Consider the following 18,308-nt stretch of genomic DNA (forward strand, 5'->3'; position numbering starts at 1 on the left):
AGACAGGGTCTCACTCTGTCACCCAGGCTGGAATGCAGCGGCACTATCTTGGCTCCCTGCAACCTCTGCCTCCCTGGTTCAAGCAATTCTCCTGCCTCGGTCTCTCAAGTAGCTGGGATTACAGGCCTGCGCCACCAGGCTCGGCTAATTTTTTTGTTTTTAGTAGAGACAGGGTTTTGCCAGTTGGCCAGGTTGGTATCAAACTCCCGATCTCAAGTGATCTGCCTGCCTCGGCTTCCAAAGTGCTGCGATTACAGGCGTGAGCCACAGCACTCGGCCCACTTCAACTTTGCTTTTATAAAAAAAGAAAAGAAAAAACACCCCTATCCTCCTTTTCCTTACAGGGACTTATTAAGGACCCTGGAGAGCGTTGTTCATGTGTAACTACAGAAATATATTATATTAGAAATTAAAGTTAATAAATTTTTTAAGAGGTATGGATCTATAAAATAGCAATCGTGAATTTGGTGGATGTTAACACAAATACCATAAATGATGATGGTATTACTTTTCATAGTCATCATTTTGATTTTGCAGACCTCTGAGATGTCTCAAAGTGTTCGGTCTTCAACATGAACACACAATAGGCCACAATGTGATTTTTGTCTTGTTTGATAATATCAGACTCGGAAAAGAAGCTATGAACATCGTTAAAATCAACTTCAGTCAATTTTGATGGGTCTGCTTCCTTAATGTACTGATTAATTTTCTGCCTACAATAAAAAGGTTTATTCCTACCTCTGCAGCAATTCTCAACTTTGAATATTTACACTTTTTTATTTTCTTAGGTTGCAAACATTTTCCATTATTTTCAAATCCCCAATGTGTCCTGTCATCACTCACATAGAATATTGTTCAACATTTCTTGAAATGATAAAAATCAAACTGATCTTCTCTTTAGTCTTCTCTACTCTCTCCCCAGTCCCTCAAAAATAAACTTTTTGGCCAGACTCAAGCCTGTAATCCCAGGACTCCGGGAGACCAAGGTAGAAAAATCACTTGAGACCAGGAGCTCAAGACCAGCCTAGGAAACATAGTGAGATTCCATCTCATAAAAAAAAAAAAAAAAATTAGCCAGAAGCGGTGGAGCACGTCTGCAGTCTTAGCCGCTGGGGTGGCTGGGGTGGGAGGATTATTGAGGTTGAAGTGGGAGGATAGCTTCAGTCTGGGAGCCAGTGGTGATGGCACTACTGCACTCCAGCCTGGACAAGAGAGACATTGTCTCAATCAATCAATCAATCAATAAACTTTTTTCATGCAATCTCTTTTTTTCCTTACACTTGTACTCTTTTCCATTCCTAATGTAACTATTTCAGATCCTTCTTACTTTTCATTGAACTACTAAAACAGCTACCAAATTAATTTCCATGCCTCTAGTTTCTACCACAACCAATCCATACTGAAATCTCTCCCATCTGAAGAACTCACTCTTTAGCAAGGCAAACGGTGCCAAAACCCAGCTAATTTACTTTTATACTTTTATCTCCTAATACTCTCCTGTACAAAAGCTTCCACTGTATTTAAAAAAAAAAAAGGAAAAAATTTAATCAAAGCTCCTAAAATGCCATATCAATTGTCCCACTGGTTCCTCAATTGTCAAAAGAAGGAAAGCACACTCCAAGAGGCATATAATAAACCAGTGCCTACGGGGACCGACAACTCCATGTGATAGAACCAAAGAGGCAAATGGATTGATACTATTTATTTGGACTAAATTACATACTGCTTTTAAATTCTAAAGATACCAAGAGAAAAATTTCACAACAATCTTTTTTAAGGGAGGTAAAATAAGTGAGGAAAGTTTGAGACAACATTCCAAGCAAAAAAAAAACAATAAAGCTTAAAATATAAGAGTATATGCTTTTGAGTCCAACAAACATGTCTTCAAATCTTAGCTCTGCCTCTTACAAGCACTGTGACCTCAGGTATGTTTCTTACGTAAGACTCAGTTCAGGGATGATACTATCTCCCACTAGTCCTGGAAGGATTTGAAAATAAAATGAAGTACGCACATAAGTCTCCTAGTATAGTGCCCAGTACATGATGAGAGTGAAATAAAGAGCTTTTTAAGGTTATAATTACTGAGGTAGCCTCAGATCCAGAGAAAAGGCTAGTTAAGGAGCAGGTAGTTGGTAGAGAAAAGCAGTAAAAGGGAAAAGGGTTAAGAAATATACACAGACTACTTGTGTCATCTGTAGAATTCAATAAATTCACTAAAAAGTATATAGCAAAACCAATCTTCAAGGCCCTTGATTAGATTCCCATGTAAATCTTGATTTCTTTAGATGTAATGAAGTAGATACACAAAATGTACCTAAAGTTCCTTTCAGCTCTAACCTTCAAGAAGTCTGTAAGAACTGTGGTAAACCAGAATCCTAAAAGTTATGAATGTTCATCACCTTTACATGGTTAAGTGCTTCTGTATTTCACTAAACATATGAGGGCTTACTGATGTTTCATTGATCTCACAAATTTTGGTAACAGAACAACAATTAAGCCCCAAATAAAAAAAAAATACAAGCTGGACCTGACAAGTACATTATCACTCTTATATGAACCCAAAGTTAGGAGCATTCAGAACGCCTAAAAGTGCTCAGGGGCAATTCAGAAAGTAAAAGAGAGAAATTTAAAAGAAAAAAAAAAAGATCTGACCCGGAATAGGAGTTTTGTAATTGGGTCAACAGACAAGACAGCACTGAGAAGACTAAAAAAATAAACAATATTTCAGAGTGGCAAAATGAGTGAACACGACTCTAATCGAACTACAAGCTACAAGCTACTTTAGAACAAACTCAAAACTTCTTATTCCCAAGTCATGTCTTCACTGTAGGGAGTTCTTTTACATACTTAAGATATTCACAAATCTATCTTTTCTCTAAAAAGCAAAAATCAAATTATAATTCTATACCCTCTTTCTATATGAACCATGGTTAAAGGTTGTACTAAATGTAATTAATATTTAACATGCCTATTTATCAGACTTTTTCAGCATAATTTCTAAGTCTTTCAGATTGGCTTTCACAACTAGAAAAGTGTTCTTCTCTTTCACACTTATTCAAAATCACTTCTGTAGGCTTATTTCTGAATGAACTGCTTTAAACACATACTTTTATCAGCTTTCATGTTTGTAAATTGTGAGGATTGCATGTGTGAAATTATGGTAAGTTTCTAGTATTCTAAATTTAACAGTGACAAGATTGGCCGGGCGTGGTGGCTCACGCCTGTAATCCCAGCACTTTGGAAGGCCGAGGCGGGCAGATCACGAGGTCAAGAGATCGAGACCATCCTGGTCAACATGGGGAAACCCTGTCTCTACTAAAAACACAAAAATTGGCTGGGCGTGGTGGCATTCACCTGTAGTCCCAGCTACTTGGGAGGCTGAGGCAGGAGAATTGCTTGAACCTGGGAGGCAGAGGTTGCGGTGAACCAAGGTCTCACCACCGTACTCCAGCCTGGCACCTGGCAACAAAGCAAGACTCTGTATCAAAAAAAGAAAAACAGTGACAAGATTGTCTTCTCCCATTTATTTGAAGACATAAGAAAGGACCCTGCTCATCAAGTATCCAGCAAAAAAGTACTTATTTCTATCAAAGCTTAAATGTGTATACTATAAGACCTGGCATAATATGTGAAGCCACTAGGGGAAAACATAGGGGAAACACTTCAGGATATTGTGTTAGGCAAAGATTTCATGAAGAAAAACCTTAAAATTACAGGCAACAGAAGCAAAAAATAGACAAATGATATTATAGCAAACTAAAAAGTTTCGGCACAGCAAAGGAAACAACCAGCGGAGCAAAGAAACAACCAACAGAATGGGAGAATGTATACGTAAACTAATCATCTGACAAATTATTAAGATCCAGAATATACAAAGAACTCAAACAACAGCAAAAACATAAATAACACAATTTTAAAATGGGCAAATGAGCTGAATAGACATCTCTCAAAAGAAGACATACAAATGGCCAATAGGTACATCAAACAATGCTCAACATCACTAAATACCAGGGAAATGCAAGTCAAAACCAAAGCGAGACATCATCTCACCCCAGTCAGAATATCTTTTATGAGAGAGACAAAAACTAACAAATGCTGGCAAGGATGGCAAAGAAAGGGGAACTCATACACTGTTGGCGGGAATGTAAATTAGTATAGCCATTATATAAAAAATACTATGAAGGTTCCTCAAAAAACTGAAAACAGAACTGTCATACGATCCAGCAATCCCACTACTGAATATATATCCAAAGGAAAAAAAATCAGTATGTCAAAGAGATACATGTTTATTGCAGCACTATTCATAACAGCCAAAATATGGAATCAACCTAAGTGTCCATAAACGAATGGATTTAAAAATATGGTATACATACAAAATGGAATACTATTCAGCCATAAAAAAAAGAACAAAATCCTTTCATTCAAGGCAACATGGATGGTCTTGGAGAACATTATGTTAAGTAAAGTAAGTCAGGCACAGAAAGACAGATGGCTCATGCTCTCACTCATATTGGAAGCTTAAAAAACCAATCTCATAGAAGAAGAAAGTAGAATAATGGTTACTAGAGGCTGAGAAGGGTAGGCAAGGCTTTGGGGCTGACAGCCAGAGGTTGGTTAACAAACAGCTAAAAAGGAGAAATGGTGTTCTTGTGTTCCATAACACTTTAGGGTGATTATAATCAACAAGAATTTATCACATATTTTCAAAAAGCTAGAAGAGCAGATTTTGAATGTTTCCAGGGCAAAGAAATGATAAATGTTTGAGGTGATGGATATACTGATTACCTTTATTTAATCATTACATATTGCATATATGTACTGCAATATCACAGTGTACCCATAAACATGTACAATTATGTGTCAATTTTTTAAAAAACAAAAAAATTTGGCTAAAAATTCTTAAATTTGTATTGTTAACCATGTATTATATAAAGCAACATCAAAATGATAACTCTATAACCTAAAGTTTAAATAATTTTTCTATTTACATATATCATGTAAAACTACTTCATCATTTTGGTCATACTAAATATTTAAGAAACTACAGAAGACTATAACACAAAATGTAAATGAAATAAACTCATCCAGTAGTCTTGCATGCCATATTTTTTTTTAAAAAAGTAAAGATATATGTAAGAACTATTTTAAAATAAGAAAATATTGATAATTGAACTTCCATACGTAAATTACTCAGATATTACTGTGACAAAGAGAAATGATCACTTATTTATGGCAGTAACACTTATTTCTAAGTACACAAAAATAATAACAGTATATTCAACAAAGATTTCATACTGTCAATTTTTTTATTATTTTTAATGTTTTCAAATATATATTCTGTAGATAAATAAATATAAAATATGATGGAAAGTTTAAACATCTAGTACCTATGAGTTTTAATAACGGCTTCTTCATCACCCATCTACTTGGTAACTTTAAAAGATTCTTCCATATATTCTGCACACATGCATTTTTTTTCTCACAGTTGATCAAGAGAAAATAATTTTAGCAATCCATGTTCACTAGTAGTTACACTAGCAACAGCAGTAGTAATAGTGGCAATAATCATAATACTTCAACTTTAAATTTTTTAAAAAATTACATGATACCAACCTGGTCTCCAAAGTCCTCTGGGAATTTCCACAATACCACAGGATCTGTAAATAATTGACATGTATAATTAAACAGCAGCAAAAGAACACATTTAAAGAAACAGTCTTGGTTAAGCACTCTTAAAATTGTCAAAGCTACTTTAATTACAACATTTAAATTTTTCTTTAAACATTTATAGTTGATGACATTCACTTCTCTTCTTTCCTATAATTAAATATTTTGATTTTAAAAATTTAATGACCTTTGCAATAGAAATAAATGACATTAATAATTTGGTCAGGTTATTCAAAATCATTACTGTATTTCTTTTAGCAACTCACTTTTTATTTACATATTTTAGATTTTTAAGATTCTAAACTTTGAATTTTCTATTTTAACTATACTTTTAAAATATTGTTTTAATTTGAAAAGAAAAATATAAATGTAGCAAATATGTAATAAAATACATTATAGCCCTCAGGACTAGACTAAAATACACCTTAAATATCCATTTAAAATTCCAAGTAAGATTTACAAAACTGTAATAATATTTGCCTTATATCAGTTTTTAAATCTCATATTTGCAGTAATAGATAAGTTGGTAAGTAGATATAAAGCAGCTCATTTAAAATATAATTGATATTTGCAGGGCATTTCACAGAAATTTTTCTAACATGTTATATCTAGTAATTCATATATATAAGTCAGTATTGTTTTCACACCAGTTTTTCATTTTCTTTGTTTTTCAAAGTATTTCTCATCTACTTAGCACAATAAAATGCTAAGATCTTAGTTTAGTAAGCACTAATAAATATTTAGTCATATACTTGTTTTTTAATTCTGCCAAAAACAATCTTCTGAATATTTCAAATGTGTTTTAAAGGGATAGTGCATAATGTATTATTTCTTCTGGGGAAAACACACACACACACACACACACATACACTTGAAGGCCCAAGATAAGACTAATATGACTAATAAGTACCACCCATATGATAGGGTTTGAACTCCACTCCAAGTAAAAGGACTCGTGAGTCAAAGATAACATTTCATATATGAATCAGTGAAAACTTACAGCTTGATTCCATTATTTGCACTATTCCATACTACTTTCTTAAAAACACAATCTAAATATATATTTCAAAACTTTTAAAACTCAACAAATGTCTAGCAACATTTTTAGCATGAGCTGGCTCCTCTTGTGTTTACACTTAAGTTCCACAAAATGTTTTTCAGGTATTTTAAATTTAAAAAAAAAAAAGTAAGCTTTCTACAATTAAACTTTTTATTTATTAAGGACTAAAAAGTTTTGATATAAATAGTAAAAGTCAATAATTTAAAGTGTATTATATAAGAATAATACATTACCAATTTATGAAGATAATATTCAATGATTATATACTCACATAAAACAAAATGTATACATTTCTAAAATCAATGTGGAATGCATTACACATCACCTAAGGATACTCAAACATCAATGTCTTGTGGATAATTATGTTCCCAGTTAGAAAAAAATAGACATATCTTTATATGGCAGTTTTACCAAAATGGTAGGAGGCTAAGATTTGAATCTCATAAAAGTGCATGACAGAATTTTCATAAAATATTAAATGAAAGTTTTATCTTCAGGAAGTAATACAATTTCTAATGGCTACATAAACAAATCCTCATGCAGAAATACAGAACAGTTCTTTCTCGTGAATAATGAAACTAAAGGGTTTCAATGTGAATATTTAAAATATCCTTTTTAAGTAACCTCAACTTTGTAATTACTGAGAAAATATTTGTGACAGCTTTCTTACAACTATGTCTTAAGTAAGGATATTTATGTTATTGTATAGCTTAGAGTTTGCCCTTGCCGCTTGTAACATTTACCTAAACATATTTTGCTGCCTGACTTTTCCTCAATACCATTTTTTTTTTCTGTATACTCTGTTTTTTCAGAGGGAGAACAAATAAGTACACAAAAACTGCATCTATTGGTTCAATCACAAAGTAGAAAATATCCCAGTTCTTTTCATTAAATGAATTTCACCATTCAGGGCTCAAAAAATTATTATAATCATGTGCATCCATATTTTGAAATGGATTAACTTAGTTACTGCCTATGTGATTAGATTTAGACCACATCTGACACATCTTTGTAGCAACTTTTCAGAAGTACTGCAAAGGAAGAAACAAAAGGGCTCTGAAAAAAATAATCCGATTCAACAACTTTATGCACAAAGACTGAATTTTCTGTTCCCTGAGGATTACTTTCCAGATACTCGATCTGATCTGGCAATGTTAGGTCAACTTTATGCTGATTTTATGGGTGAAAGGATGAGAACTGCTGGTGGGAATCATCGTTGCCAGTTATGACTGATATACACTGTGTTTCTCTTTTTTCCAATGTCTACTAGTAAATCAAAGGAGACTCCGTATCTTAAAAATAAAAAAAACTTACTGCCAACAATCTAGACATCAAATAAATATGAAAGGAAGAATATTTGATTTTGACATAAATATAATCTTTTAGTTTAATAAGAGATAATGCTACAGCGTAGTAAGAAAAAATACAAATTTTTATTAAATCAGTAACTTTAGAAGGTGAATATTTACAGTATGATTGCACATCATCAATATAAGGATTCCAAATTCAGTATTAAGGCTTTTTTTAAATGTAAAGTAAGACAAAGTCAGTAATATTTTCTTTCCCAATAAAATATTTCACATTTCTTGGCCCTTAACTGAAAAATTAAAATAACTTAGAATTCCAGTGTGATTTTACTATACTACCAAAAAAGCAGGAAAAAAATTCCAGTTTCCACAAAAGGATAGTATTTCCTTAATTCTTTGGAATTCAAAGATGACCAAATATACAGTATCTTCAAATTTATGCATTTGTAAAATCGCAGTTCAGGGACTACATACTTTTGAAAAAGTAGAATGTATAATACTAGTATTTTGCTTGATTATGGGTTTCAGTGCCTGATATACCCACACTGCAGAAGAATATATATGAAAAAATTGAGGTCAAAACAATGAAGAGTGTGATTTACTCATGTGTCTAGTTAATATCAGAGGTTACAGCTTCCTTAGTTGAAACGTGAGGACCACATATTTTAAATAATTTCCAATAATTCACACATTTTTGTTGCCCTTTTAACTTAAGTTCAATTTATTTCGTTCAAAAACCTATGCAGTGCTAAAGCAAGAGGAAAAGTCCCTGCCTTACAATGCCCTACAACACTCACGGAGAGAAACATCAAAGAGCGATTTTGTTATTGTGCAAAATATTCTTTTAAGTGAGGTATCCTGTAGGAACATTTGAACTAGAAAATTCATTGGCTTAAAAATGTTAAAAAAAAAAAAAAAAGTTCCTAATGAACCAATCATGTTTTCTGAATATAAATAAGCAAAAATCATTAAAGAAAATGTGTAATTTTTTTGGTAATGTATGATTTTTATTCTTTCACCTGTGGACATATAATGGTGAACTAAACAAAACAGGGTCTACCACTTATAGAAAAGAGGAGCATCTAAACATAAAACTTAATGCATTTTTATGATACTAAAAGGAAGGGTGCTGCAGGAGCACACAATAAGGAAATCTAATTTAGAGAGTCACTAAAGGACTTCAAAAGGAAAGGACATAAACTGACACAACTTAGACAAGCTAAGGATAACCTGGGCTATAAATTGGGCAGGGAGAACTTTCTAGAGTGAAGAACCGGTATGCATGACATCTTGAAGGTTAAAAGAAAGCAGAATACCTTTTAGGAACTGAAAAAACATCTAACATATCTAGAATGTGAGAGAATCTCTAGGGATAAAGCTGGATTAGCAAGGGAATCCACTGAAGCAGACAGTGGTATAAACCAAGTGAGAAAGAACCACCAGAAAGGAAGAATGCAGCTAGCGTGTGTGATGCTATGAAAGTCAAGGGAAGAGGGTGTGTCTAAAAGAAATCCTCAAACAAATGCTGCAACACACTGAGAGATGATGACTGAAGAATGGCAACTATGTTTAAAGACATAACACCACTGGAAGATGAGTCTCAGTGAAAGGGTAGGAAGGAGGTGGCCAATTTAAGATTATGGAATGAGTTAGGATGAGGAAAGACAGGCAGTATGTACAGAGGCAATTACTTAAGAAAGGATACACAAAGCAGAGGAAAGCAGACAGAAAGATTAAACTGGAGAGATTAGTTTTTTTCTTTTGACTGGTATAGACTTGAACATGTTTAAAAGGCTATGGGAATTAATGAGCTAGCAGAGAGCCAGCAAACAAGGAATGCAAGATACCTGAGAAGGCAGGAAGAGTTGTAATTCAGATCAAGACAGTAAAAGGAGCCTAAAACAGAAGCTGAAGTATGTTTTCTGCTGTTACAGAAAAAGAGAAGAGGAGAAAAAGACATAAAGCCGAGTAAATTTGTAGTGCAAAGATACGAGTTTTGTGAAAAAACTGCAAAGATATTTCTATGTAATAAGAAGCTCTCTAAAGCAAGGCTTTCTGCTAAAACACACACAGAAAAAGCTGTTGAAGCTTTAAGGAGGAGGTATGAAACAACTGTTTCAGGCAAAGTTGAATTCTCAATATGGGTAGATATACAACATGGCATTTAATGGCAGCAAAATGGGATTTTGCCCAATTGGTGGATTCCGTCAGGGTGAGGTTTCTCCCAGTCATGTGGATGGAAAGATAATCTAAAAGAGCGACTACAGATCTCAATTATGTATCTAAAACCACTAAAAAGGAAGTCATAGTTTCTAAAATGTCCATTATTATTATGTTATACCAAACCAGGCAACTGTATTTTAAAATGGCATATTTTCAGCTAAAGGCCTACTATATATATCCGAAGACTGTAGGATTGAGAAATAAGATGACGTAAATAAATGAAAGTATATGTAGAATTATGAAATCACATAGCTGAAGTTCTCGGTTTTCTACTTACAAATAACACAATGCTTTCTGTCTATGATAAGAAGCAGGTTTTGAAAAATAGCAAATCAGTTTCCTTCTCTCTTTCTCTCTCAGGCTCTCTAGGTTGATCTTAAAAGAGTCTCATCTGTTTATCCAAGTGTACTATATAAATATCTTTTTGATGTGCTATTTTTGAAAAAGTTTGATAAGTAATTTAATAATTATAAAGTTATATTTTTATTACATCTGCCAAAATAATTTTCAAACTCATTAATTACTGTAAATTTTTTTGAGACAGTGTCTTACTCTGTCACCCAGGGTTAGGGTACAGTGTCATGATCATGGCTCACCGCAGCCTCACTCTCCTGGCCTCAAGCAATCCTTCCACCTTACTCTCCCAAGCAGCTGGGACTATAGGCACGCACCACCATACCCAACTAATTTTTCTTTTTTGTAGAGATGGGGGTCTCGTTATGTTGCCCCAGCTGGTCTTGAACTTGCGAGCTCAGGTGATCCTACCACCTTAGCCTCCCAAAGTGCTAGACTTACAGGTGTGAACTAACACACTCAAACTTATTGTAATTTTATATTCAGCTTGAAACACACACACACACACACACACACACACACACAAGGATTTAAGGAAGTAATTCACTCAATCGTTTAGGGTCACGAATGACTTTGGGGAAGCCAGAGATCCAGAAGACTAACACTTTGTCATTTTTCCTTGGCACAGACTCCTGCAAAACAAATATATACAGCACTGACAGAAAGATATCGCTCATTCTGACAAAGCCATAATAAAAAGCTTCACTAATCCATTCAAAAAAGTAAAGTACGATAGACTGCATTACAAACTTTAAGACTATAAGCAACAGTGAAAGCAACAGTGAAAATAAAAAGAAACTCGTTGCTGGAAAGTCTTAAATTGAGACTACATCTAATCTTGATAAAACATATATAAGCAGATGTTTGTATAAATTATTTTGAAGTTAACAGATAAATAATATTTAATTTTGGCATCTTTTTGAAGATCTAATTCAGTAGCTCTCAAACTTTAACAAAAATGTCTAGACAAACAGATTGCTGGGTCCCCCTCACAAAAACTTCTGAGGTGGGTCTGAGAAACTGCATTTCTAACAAGCTCTCATGTGATACTCATGCTACAGGTCTCAGGACCACACTTTGAGAACTAACAGCACGGACTACGTATCTCTTACAATGATTACCATTATGTATCACATGTTAAAAAATTTAATATTTGTTCATTATAAATATTCTTTAAAATATGACAACAAATAATCCAGATTTTCCCTTATTACATATGTACTTGATATGACAACAAATATATCTTAATGGGGCTAGAAAGAAACATCAACTATGGCAGAGCAGAAAATAATTTTAGCAAAAAAATGTCACCAAAAAGTTTTTAAAACCCTTTCTGTGCTCATAAATACTACTGACTCTATAATTCTATTTCCATATCCCAATGAAAAGAATTTTATTTCAAAATTGAGTGTTTTGTGACACTGGAACCATACAATTTAAGGAACAATTATGGAGAATGATAGTTACGCATACACAAGATATACTGCCTCTTATTCCCTCTATCTTTATATGCTGTATACATACATATTGGTAGTCCACACCTAAACAAGATAGATGTCTTTTGTACTTTTCTAACTCAGACATGTGAGAAAATTTTTCTTGCTGTGCTGTCTTACAATGCTTTCTTTCATAAATTTAAGCAATTAGTTCCAATATGAACAATAGAAAGAATGTCCATGAAAGCAAAAATATTTTAAAAAATAATAATAAGGTCTCTTTTATTTACTTATTTGATATTTTCAAGAAAAGGTTCATTACATATGGATAGAAACTTAGTATTTTCTGAATGAGAAAGGATATGAAATACTTTTTTTTAATCACCCGAAGTTACACTGTATCCCGTGTCTGGACCAGGATCCAGGTATTCTTGCTTCCTATATAACATCCTTCCTAAAATATGCTGCTGCAATTTTGCTACACTTTGATTTTACTGTTCATTCATTAGATACCAATTTAAAGAACACTGACCAGTCTAAAAAGTTTCTTAATTATCTATAGGAAGACATTCTCAGCAAGCCAAATATTTAAGTATTTTGTAAAACAGTGGCCTAAAACTTACAGACTTTCTTTGAATAATACTTGGAAATTTGTATGTGAGGAAACCTAGAAAATGATACTAATCACTACTAGTACTCAAATCAATACCTTCTCAATCTGAAATTAAAATAATTCTTCATTTAATCATATAAGTAGGATTTACACATACAAAAACCTCACAGAAATGAAAACATTATTTCAAGATCTTTTACTTTATAATCACTTGCAAAAATAGAGATCACACTTCTTTTTGTTGTTTTACATAATGTATACATTAAAATTAAAAGCAAGCGATTTTGGAAATATAGCCATTTGTTCACCATCCTAAAAATGCACATAAGCAAGGGTGGAAATAAAATCTACTGTAATGATCCATTGCAATTATCTTCATTCTAATAAGCCATCCTGGAAAATCAAACTAGTACTTTTAAAATAATTTTGGTTTTTTTTGAAACTCAAACCTTAAGAAACAATTTGGATAATGGATAATTCTAACCTTTCTAAATATTTTTAGAAAGATGTAAAATCAGCATCACAACTTAAAATAAAGAAGCTCTTTTTTGAGCAAATATTAGCAAATTCCAACTAAGGAAAATGGAACTTCAAAGAACCTTAAGAAAATATAACTCATAGCATATTAGATATATCATTTTGCTATATCCATTCCTTTTAAACAAGGCCTATTATAATAAAATGAAAACCCTCATCAATCACCTGATAGAGTAATTCCAAACTTAACCAAACAGGGCTAATGGGTGAGAATTGAATTGAAAACACCTTGACAAAGAAAGCAATTTCTTTTCTTCGCACTCCTCTGAAGCTGTGGGTGATCATGGTAATCGAACCATCAACAGTGAGGGGCCATCTGTCCCAAGGGCCCTTCATAAGAGTTTAAAAAAAAATCAACAACAAAAAAGGGAAAGAAATGCTGAACCACAGATGTTCAACCTTGATTAATCTATGACAAGGAACTTACAACTGAGAATCAATGTTTTGACATGTTTCAGATACTAATCATTAAAAGCCAACACAAAAGTTTTTATAAGAACACAGGGAAAAAAGTTAATAGGTTGCTTTTAGAAAGATGATCTGTCATACAGAACGTAATATACCTTTGAGTCAGCTATGATCTTAAAGTTGCTTTAAGATCATATCCTAAAGCAATAGCTTTTATTATGATTCCCGTAAGGAGGAAAGAAGGTAAGAGGCCATGTTTTAAGTTAGCATGAGACTGTTGTTTCTTAGAATTCTTTCTACAAGTATATGGTTAAATGAAAGGAAGACGTGTATTTTTATTCACAACACTCATTATATTAACTCTTTGAAGTAAAACATTTTCAAGAAGCACCATCTTAATGTGAAACTTCAGAATGTAAAATTAACTGAACTGCTCATAAAACAGCTTTGTTTTATTTATGATATTTAAAATAATGTTCACATTACACCAAAAAATAATTTTGCATAGAAGTGCAAATGCTTCAAAGTTTTATTGTTTGATATAAAGATGGTCTGAAGTATAATAGGCATCTAACACTCCTAGCTATAACAGACACAGTTTCAATGATTTGGGAATAAGCTTAAAATTCATGAATAGAATCATAGTAACTATAAAAAGTTACTTAAAGTTCACTAACATAAAAACATGTGTAAGCTACATTAAGAATAACTACTAAAAATATTTTTAAATTATTTTAAAATAAAAAATACAATAAAACAAAATATTAAAGAACCAAATTAAACCATGCATGACCTTTCTTTCAGGATACTTTTAAGTTAGGATAAAAGTAAATGTAGAATAAACTTAAGATTCTAACAAATATAATAAATTCACTAAGAAATTTACTGTAAATCCAATAACTCTTATTTATCTTTGTCTCTACAAAGCCTAGGAATGGATCCTGTCACCCCAGAGAGATGACACCTCAGGCACATGACAAAAGAAAAGTACAATGCCCTCTCAAAGAAGAGACACTCAACTCAGGTCCTGCGTAACATAAATTTGTAATTGAAATTACTACAGAAAATCCACACACCTGTGATTGTAACCATCAGAAACAAAGAATGGAATTAAGATACTAATTTTGTTTTTCTTCCTCCCTCAGAGGCTTCAGATATTAAAATTATCTAAAAAAGCATATATTATAAGGATATTTAAAATGTTATACAATAAAATAATAATTTGAAACATGAACAAGCAAATTTTGAAAGCTAGAACTTTTAAAAATATAATCTATGAAAGTAAAAGCTCAATGAATAGAATAAACAGCACATCTTATAAAACTGAAGAGAGAAATAGTGAACCAATTCAAACACAAATGATATTAAACAGATTGAGCCATAAAAAGACAAAATAAATGAGAAAAATAGAAGAGGTTAAGGAAAAATGGAGACCAGAATGACATAAATCTGTTTAGATTTCTAAAAGATCAGACCAAAGAGAACAGAGTATGTATAATGGAGGAGGGAAGAAAATAATATTAGAAGAAATAAAGGCTGATTTTTCCAAAACTGATGAAAGACAACCTTTAGATTTGGAAATGACAACAAACCCAAGCAAGATCTCAAGGAAGACACAACTAGAGGCATCACAATGAAATTGCAAAGACAAAAAAGAAATCGATACCTTTCAAAGCATCCTAGAGAAAAAACAGGTAAGTGGAAAATGTATACATTATATTGACAGCAGACTTCTCAATAGTAGCAATGAAAGCCAGAAGACAGTGGAATAATATATTCAAAAACTTAAGAACTATGCAAACAGGAATGTGGGGAAAATAAATATATTTTCAGAAAGACAAAACTGAAAGATTTACCAAGAATAGACCTTCACTACAGGAGCAGCTAAAGAGATTGTAACACAAAAATTCTCCTTTTGTTATAAAATGCAAGAAATTACATATTTCATGTATCAGGCATACATATAAAACAATGTTTACTGAAGCACTGTTTATAATCAGCAAAGTTTGGAAAGATAACCTATATGTCCAACAATATGAAAATGATTACACCATTATTATTCTATGAAATACTATATAACCCTAAAAAAGACTATAGCCTTGAAAAAAAAAAGTTCTATTTGTTCATATGAACAAAATCTCTCTAAAAGAGTGATAAATGAAAATAGTGAGACAAGATGAGGTCAGAGAGTTAAGCAAGAACAAGCAGAACATAAAGGGCCTTACAACTGATAGAAAGGAACCTGGCTTACACTCCGGGAAAGAGAGCCACAGAAGCATTTGAGAAGAGAGGGGACATGCTCTGAAAATATTTTAACAGGATCACCCTGGCTCTGTGTTGAGTATAAACTGAAAGGTAGTCATATAATAAACTGAGTTATGAGGCTACAGATAACATTTAAAATGAACCTCTTAGGAAAATAACTTATACCATTCATATAAACATATATGGATTGGAATTCAGATATACATATATATATATATATATATATATATATATATGGATGTATAGATAGATAGACAGACAATTTGTGGTAAAATGTCAGGGAAGGAAGCAAATAACATAAGATTTACAAGATAATCCACCCTCTGGAGACAGAATTCATGGCAAGGGCAATCAGGGTCAGAAAGTCCAATGGAAACTCTCCCAGTAGATTATAGTGGTTGTTTTATGAACCTGACCTTGACCCAGTGATCTTGCTGGCATGTAAGTACTCTGGAAAGGAAAGAACAGTGTTTCATAAAACTAAATGGGATCTAGATCTGCAGAACTTCAACACAGATGATGAGGAGCCCTCCTACTCACTTTGCAGAACCACACAATCCAGGCTGTGAAGGATCACACAATGTTAAAAATGCAAAGACCTGTGATAGCAACATCATCATGAATGGCAGTCCAGGAGCCAAGGGCAGCAATAATGAAATAGGATATACTTCAAACAGTGGTCTAAGATGAGAGTGAATATCACTGTCAGCACCCAACAGTGTCAGAAGCATAATCCTCAGGGGTGTACTAAAACAAGGGCTCAACGTTTGCAAGTGATGTGGAAATAACTGCAGTGAGACATTAAGAACAAAGGCATGAAGCACAGTAGTTGAGATAGATAAGCAATTCCTCAGCACTTATGAGATACCCCTGGAGGGCCACAGAAATATTAAAAGAGAATGAATAACTCAAAAAGGGACTGAGACCCAGAAGGTACTCAGACAGAGGTTATCAAGCTGGAAAAAATTGAGTCTAAATACCAATGTGATGCCTTCTTTTCCTTCACGTTAGAAAAACCTAAGGACTTGCGGGCAACACCTTTCAAATGTCCACAATAAAAATTAAGAAACTTGTTAACGTAAAACTATAATAACAAAATGAGCACAACCTGGATGTTACATTTCAGTTCTCAGGTCTCTCTTGATGTGGTATGAAAAGCAAATGAAAGTAGAGATGTGAATATTTTATTTTGTTTCTAATTAAATATGTTGTTTTATTTCTAAAATCTTCCCTGATGGTATCCAGAATTTCCTTAAACTGATAATGGGTAAATATCATTAACCTTTGAGGTCAGTATTATGACTGGTAAATACAACACTGTGATATTGGCAAGAAGAATCACTTCCTTGAAGGGGCAGAAAACTATTAGTCTGAACATGCTTACTAATAATGAAGTCCTACAGTAATTTTCACCCATTTTTCTTAAAACATATAATTATCAAGTTACTGGGAATTATATTAAAAATACTTTGCTACGTATTTCAAATAGAAAACAGTGATCTGGTTTTGAGGCCAAAGGGACTGGATTCTATTTGTAAGTAGAATTCAAGAGCAAAGACAAGTTCACAAGGATAATTTGTTATGTGAGATTATACAAAATTGCCCATATGTCATAGATCAGAGGTAAGAAGGGTCACAGGAGACCCTGTTTCCTCTCCCTACATGGAAAGCTCCTTTATGTTTCACTTTAAAAAAAAAAAAAAAGAAGGCACATCCTTTTATAATCTACACATATATACAGGGACTGCTCCAAATCTCCCAGCTTCCCTCCTAAACTGTCCAACAATAAACCAGTGGTTGAAAGTTCTTCCCAATGTCCAACTAAATCTCTCAGAAGATATTTAACTCTTTTCTCTCTTGTTAAAGAGCTGAAGGGAAAAAAATGGATCACCCTTATATGTAATTTTTTTAAAACTCAAAAACTTTTGCTGAAATTATATTTCCCATTGTTCACAAATTATTTCCTCTATATTTACACAGTGGTTCTCGACCCTTTCTGTTCATCAGATTACCTATGGAAGATCATTTAAATTTTTAAAAAGTGACCCTTCACCCCACCCAATACCATAGTAACCACATCTACAATTTTTTTAAAAACTCCCCAGGTGATTCTAATACACAGCTCTGATTGAAAACCACTGCTGCAAATCTTTCTGTAAAGAAATTTTTCTCAAGCCTTTTAAAACCTTCCGCTATTTTTCAAGTTTCAAATATTGTTTTAAACTGGACTAAAAACAAAAACACAGCATATAATGTGATATCTAAAACTAAGTGTTTTTATAGATATTCATAGCATAAATGAAGCAAAAATTCTGTAATTCAAATCAATTTTCCCAATGACTAATTACACCATCCCCTTAACTAGGGTCCAACATTGCATCATATCCATCTCACTCTACTTACGGAACCCAGGCACCAGCGCTAAAAATTTCAGAATC

General features: G+C 33.0%; 1 protein-coding gene across 4 annotated transcripts in view; it reads right to left on the minus strand.

Moving 5' to 3' along the window:
* The window catches only part of DENND1B (DENN domain containing 1B), a 276,363-nt gene that overhangs the window by 212,970 nt on the left and 45,085 nt on the right, over nucleotides 1–18,308 (minus strand). For all 4 annotated transcript variants that reach the window (XM_017506062.2, XM_017506061.2, XM_017506058.2 and 1 more), the window contains exon 3: nucleotides 5,614–5,657. Coding sequence is in view for 3 of the 4 variants with exons in the window: in XM_017506061.2 (XP_017361550.1) it covers nucleotides 5,614–5,657 (44 nt within the window). In the remaining variant the exon portion in view is untranslated. The remainder of the gene's footprint in view (nucleotides 1–5,613; nucleotides 5,658–18,308) is intronic.

The sequence above is a fragment of the Cebus imitator genome, unplaced genomic scaffold, assembly GCF_001604975.1.
Source record: "Cebus imitator isolate Cc_AM_T3 unplaced genomic scaffold, Cebus_imitator-1.0 Scaffold347, whole genome shotgun sequence".
NCBI lineage: Eukaryota > Metazoa > Chordata > Mammalia > Primates > Cebidae > Cebus > Cebus imitator.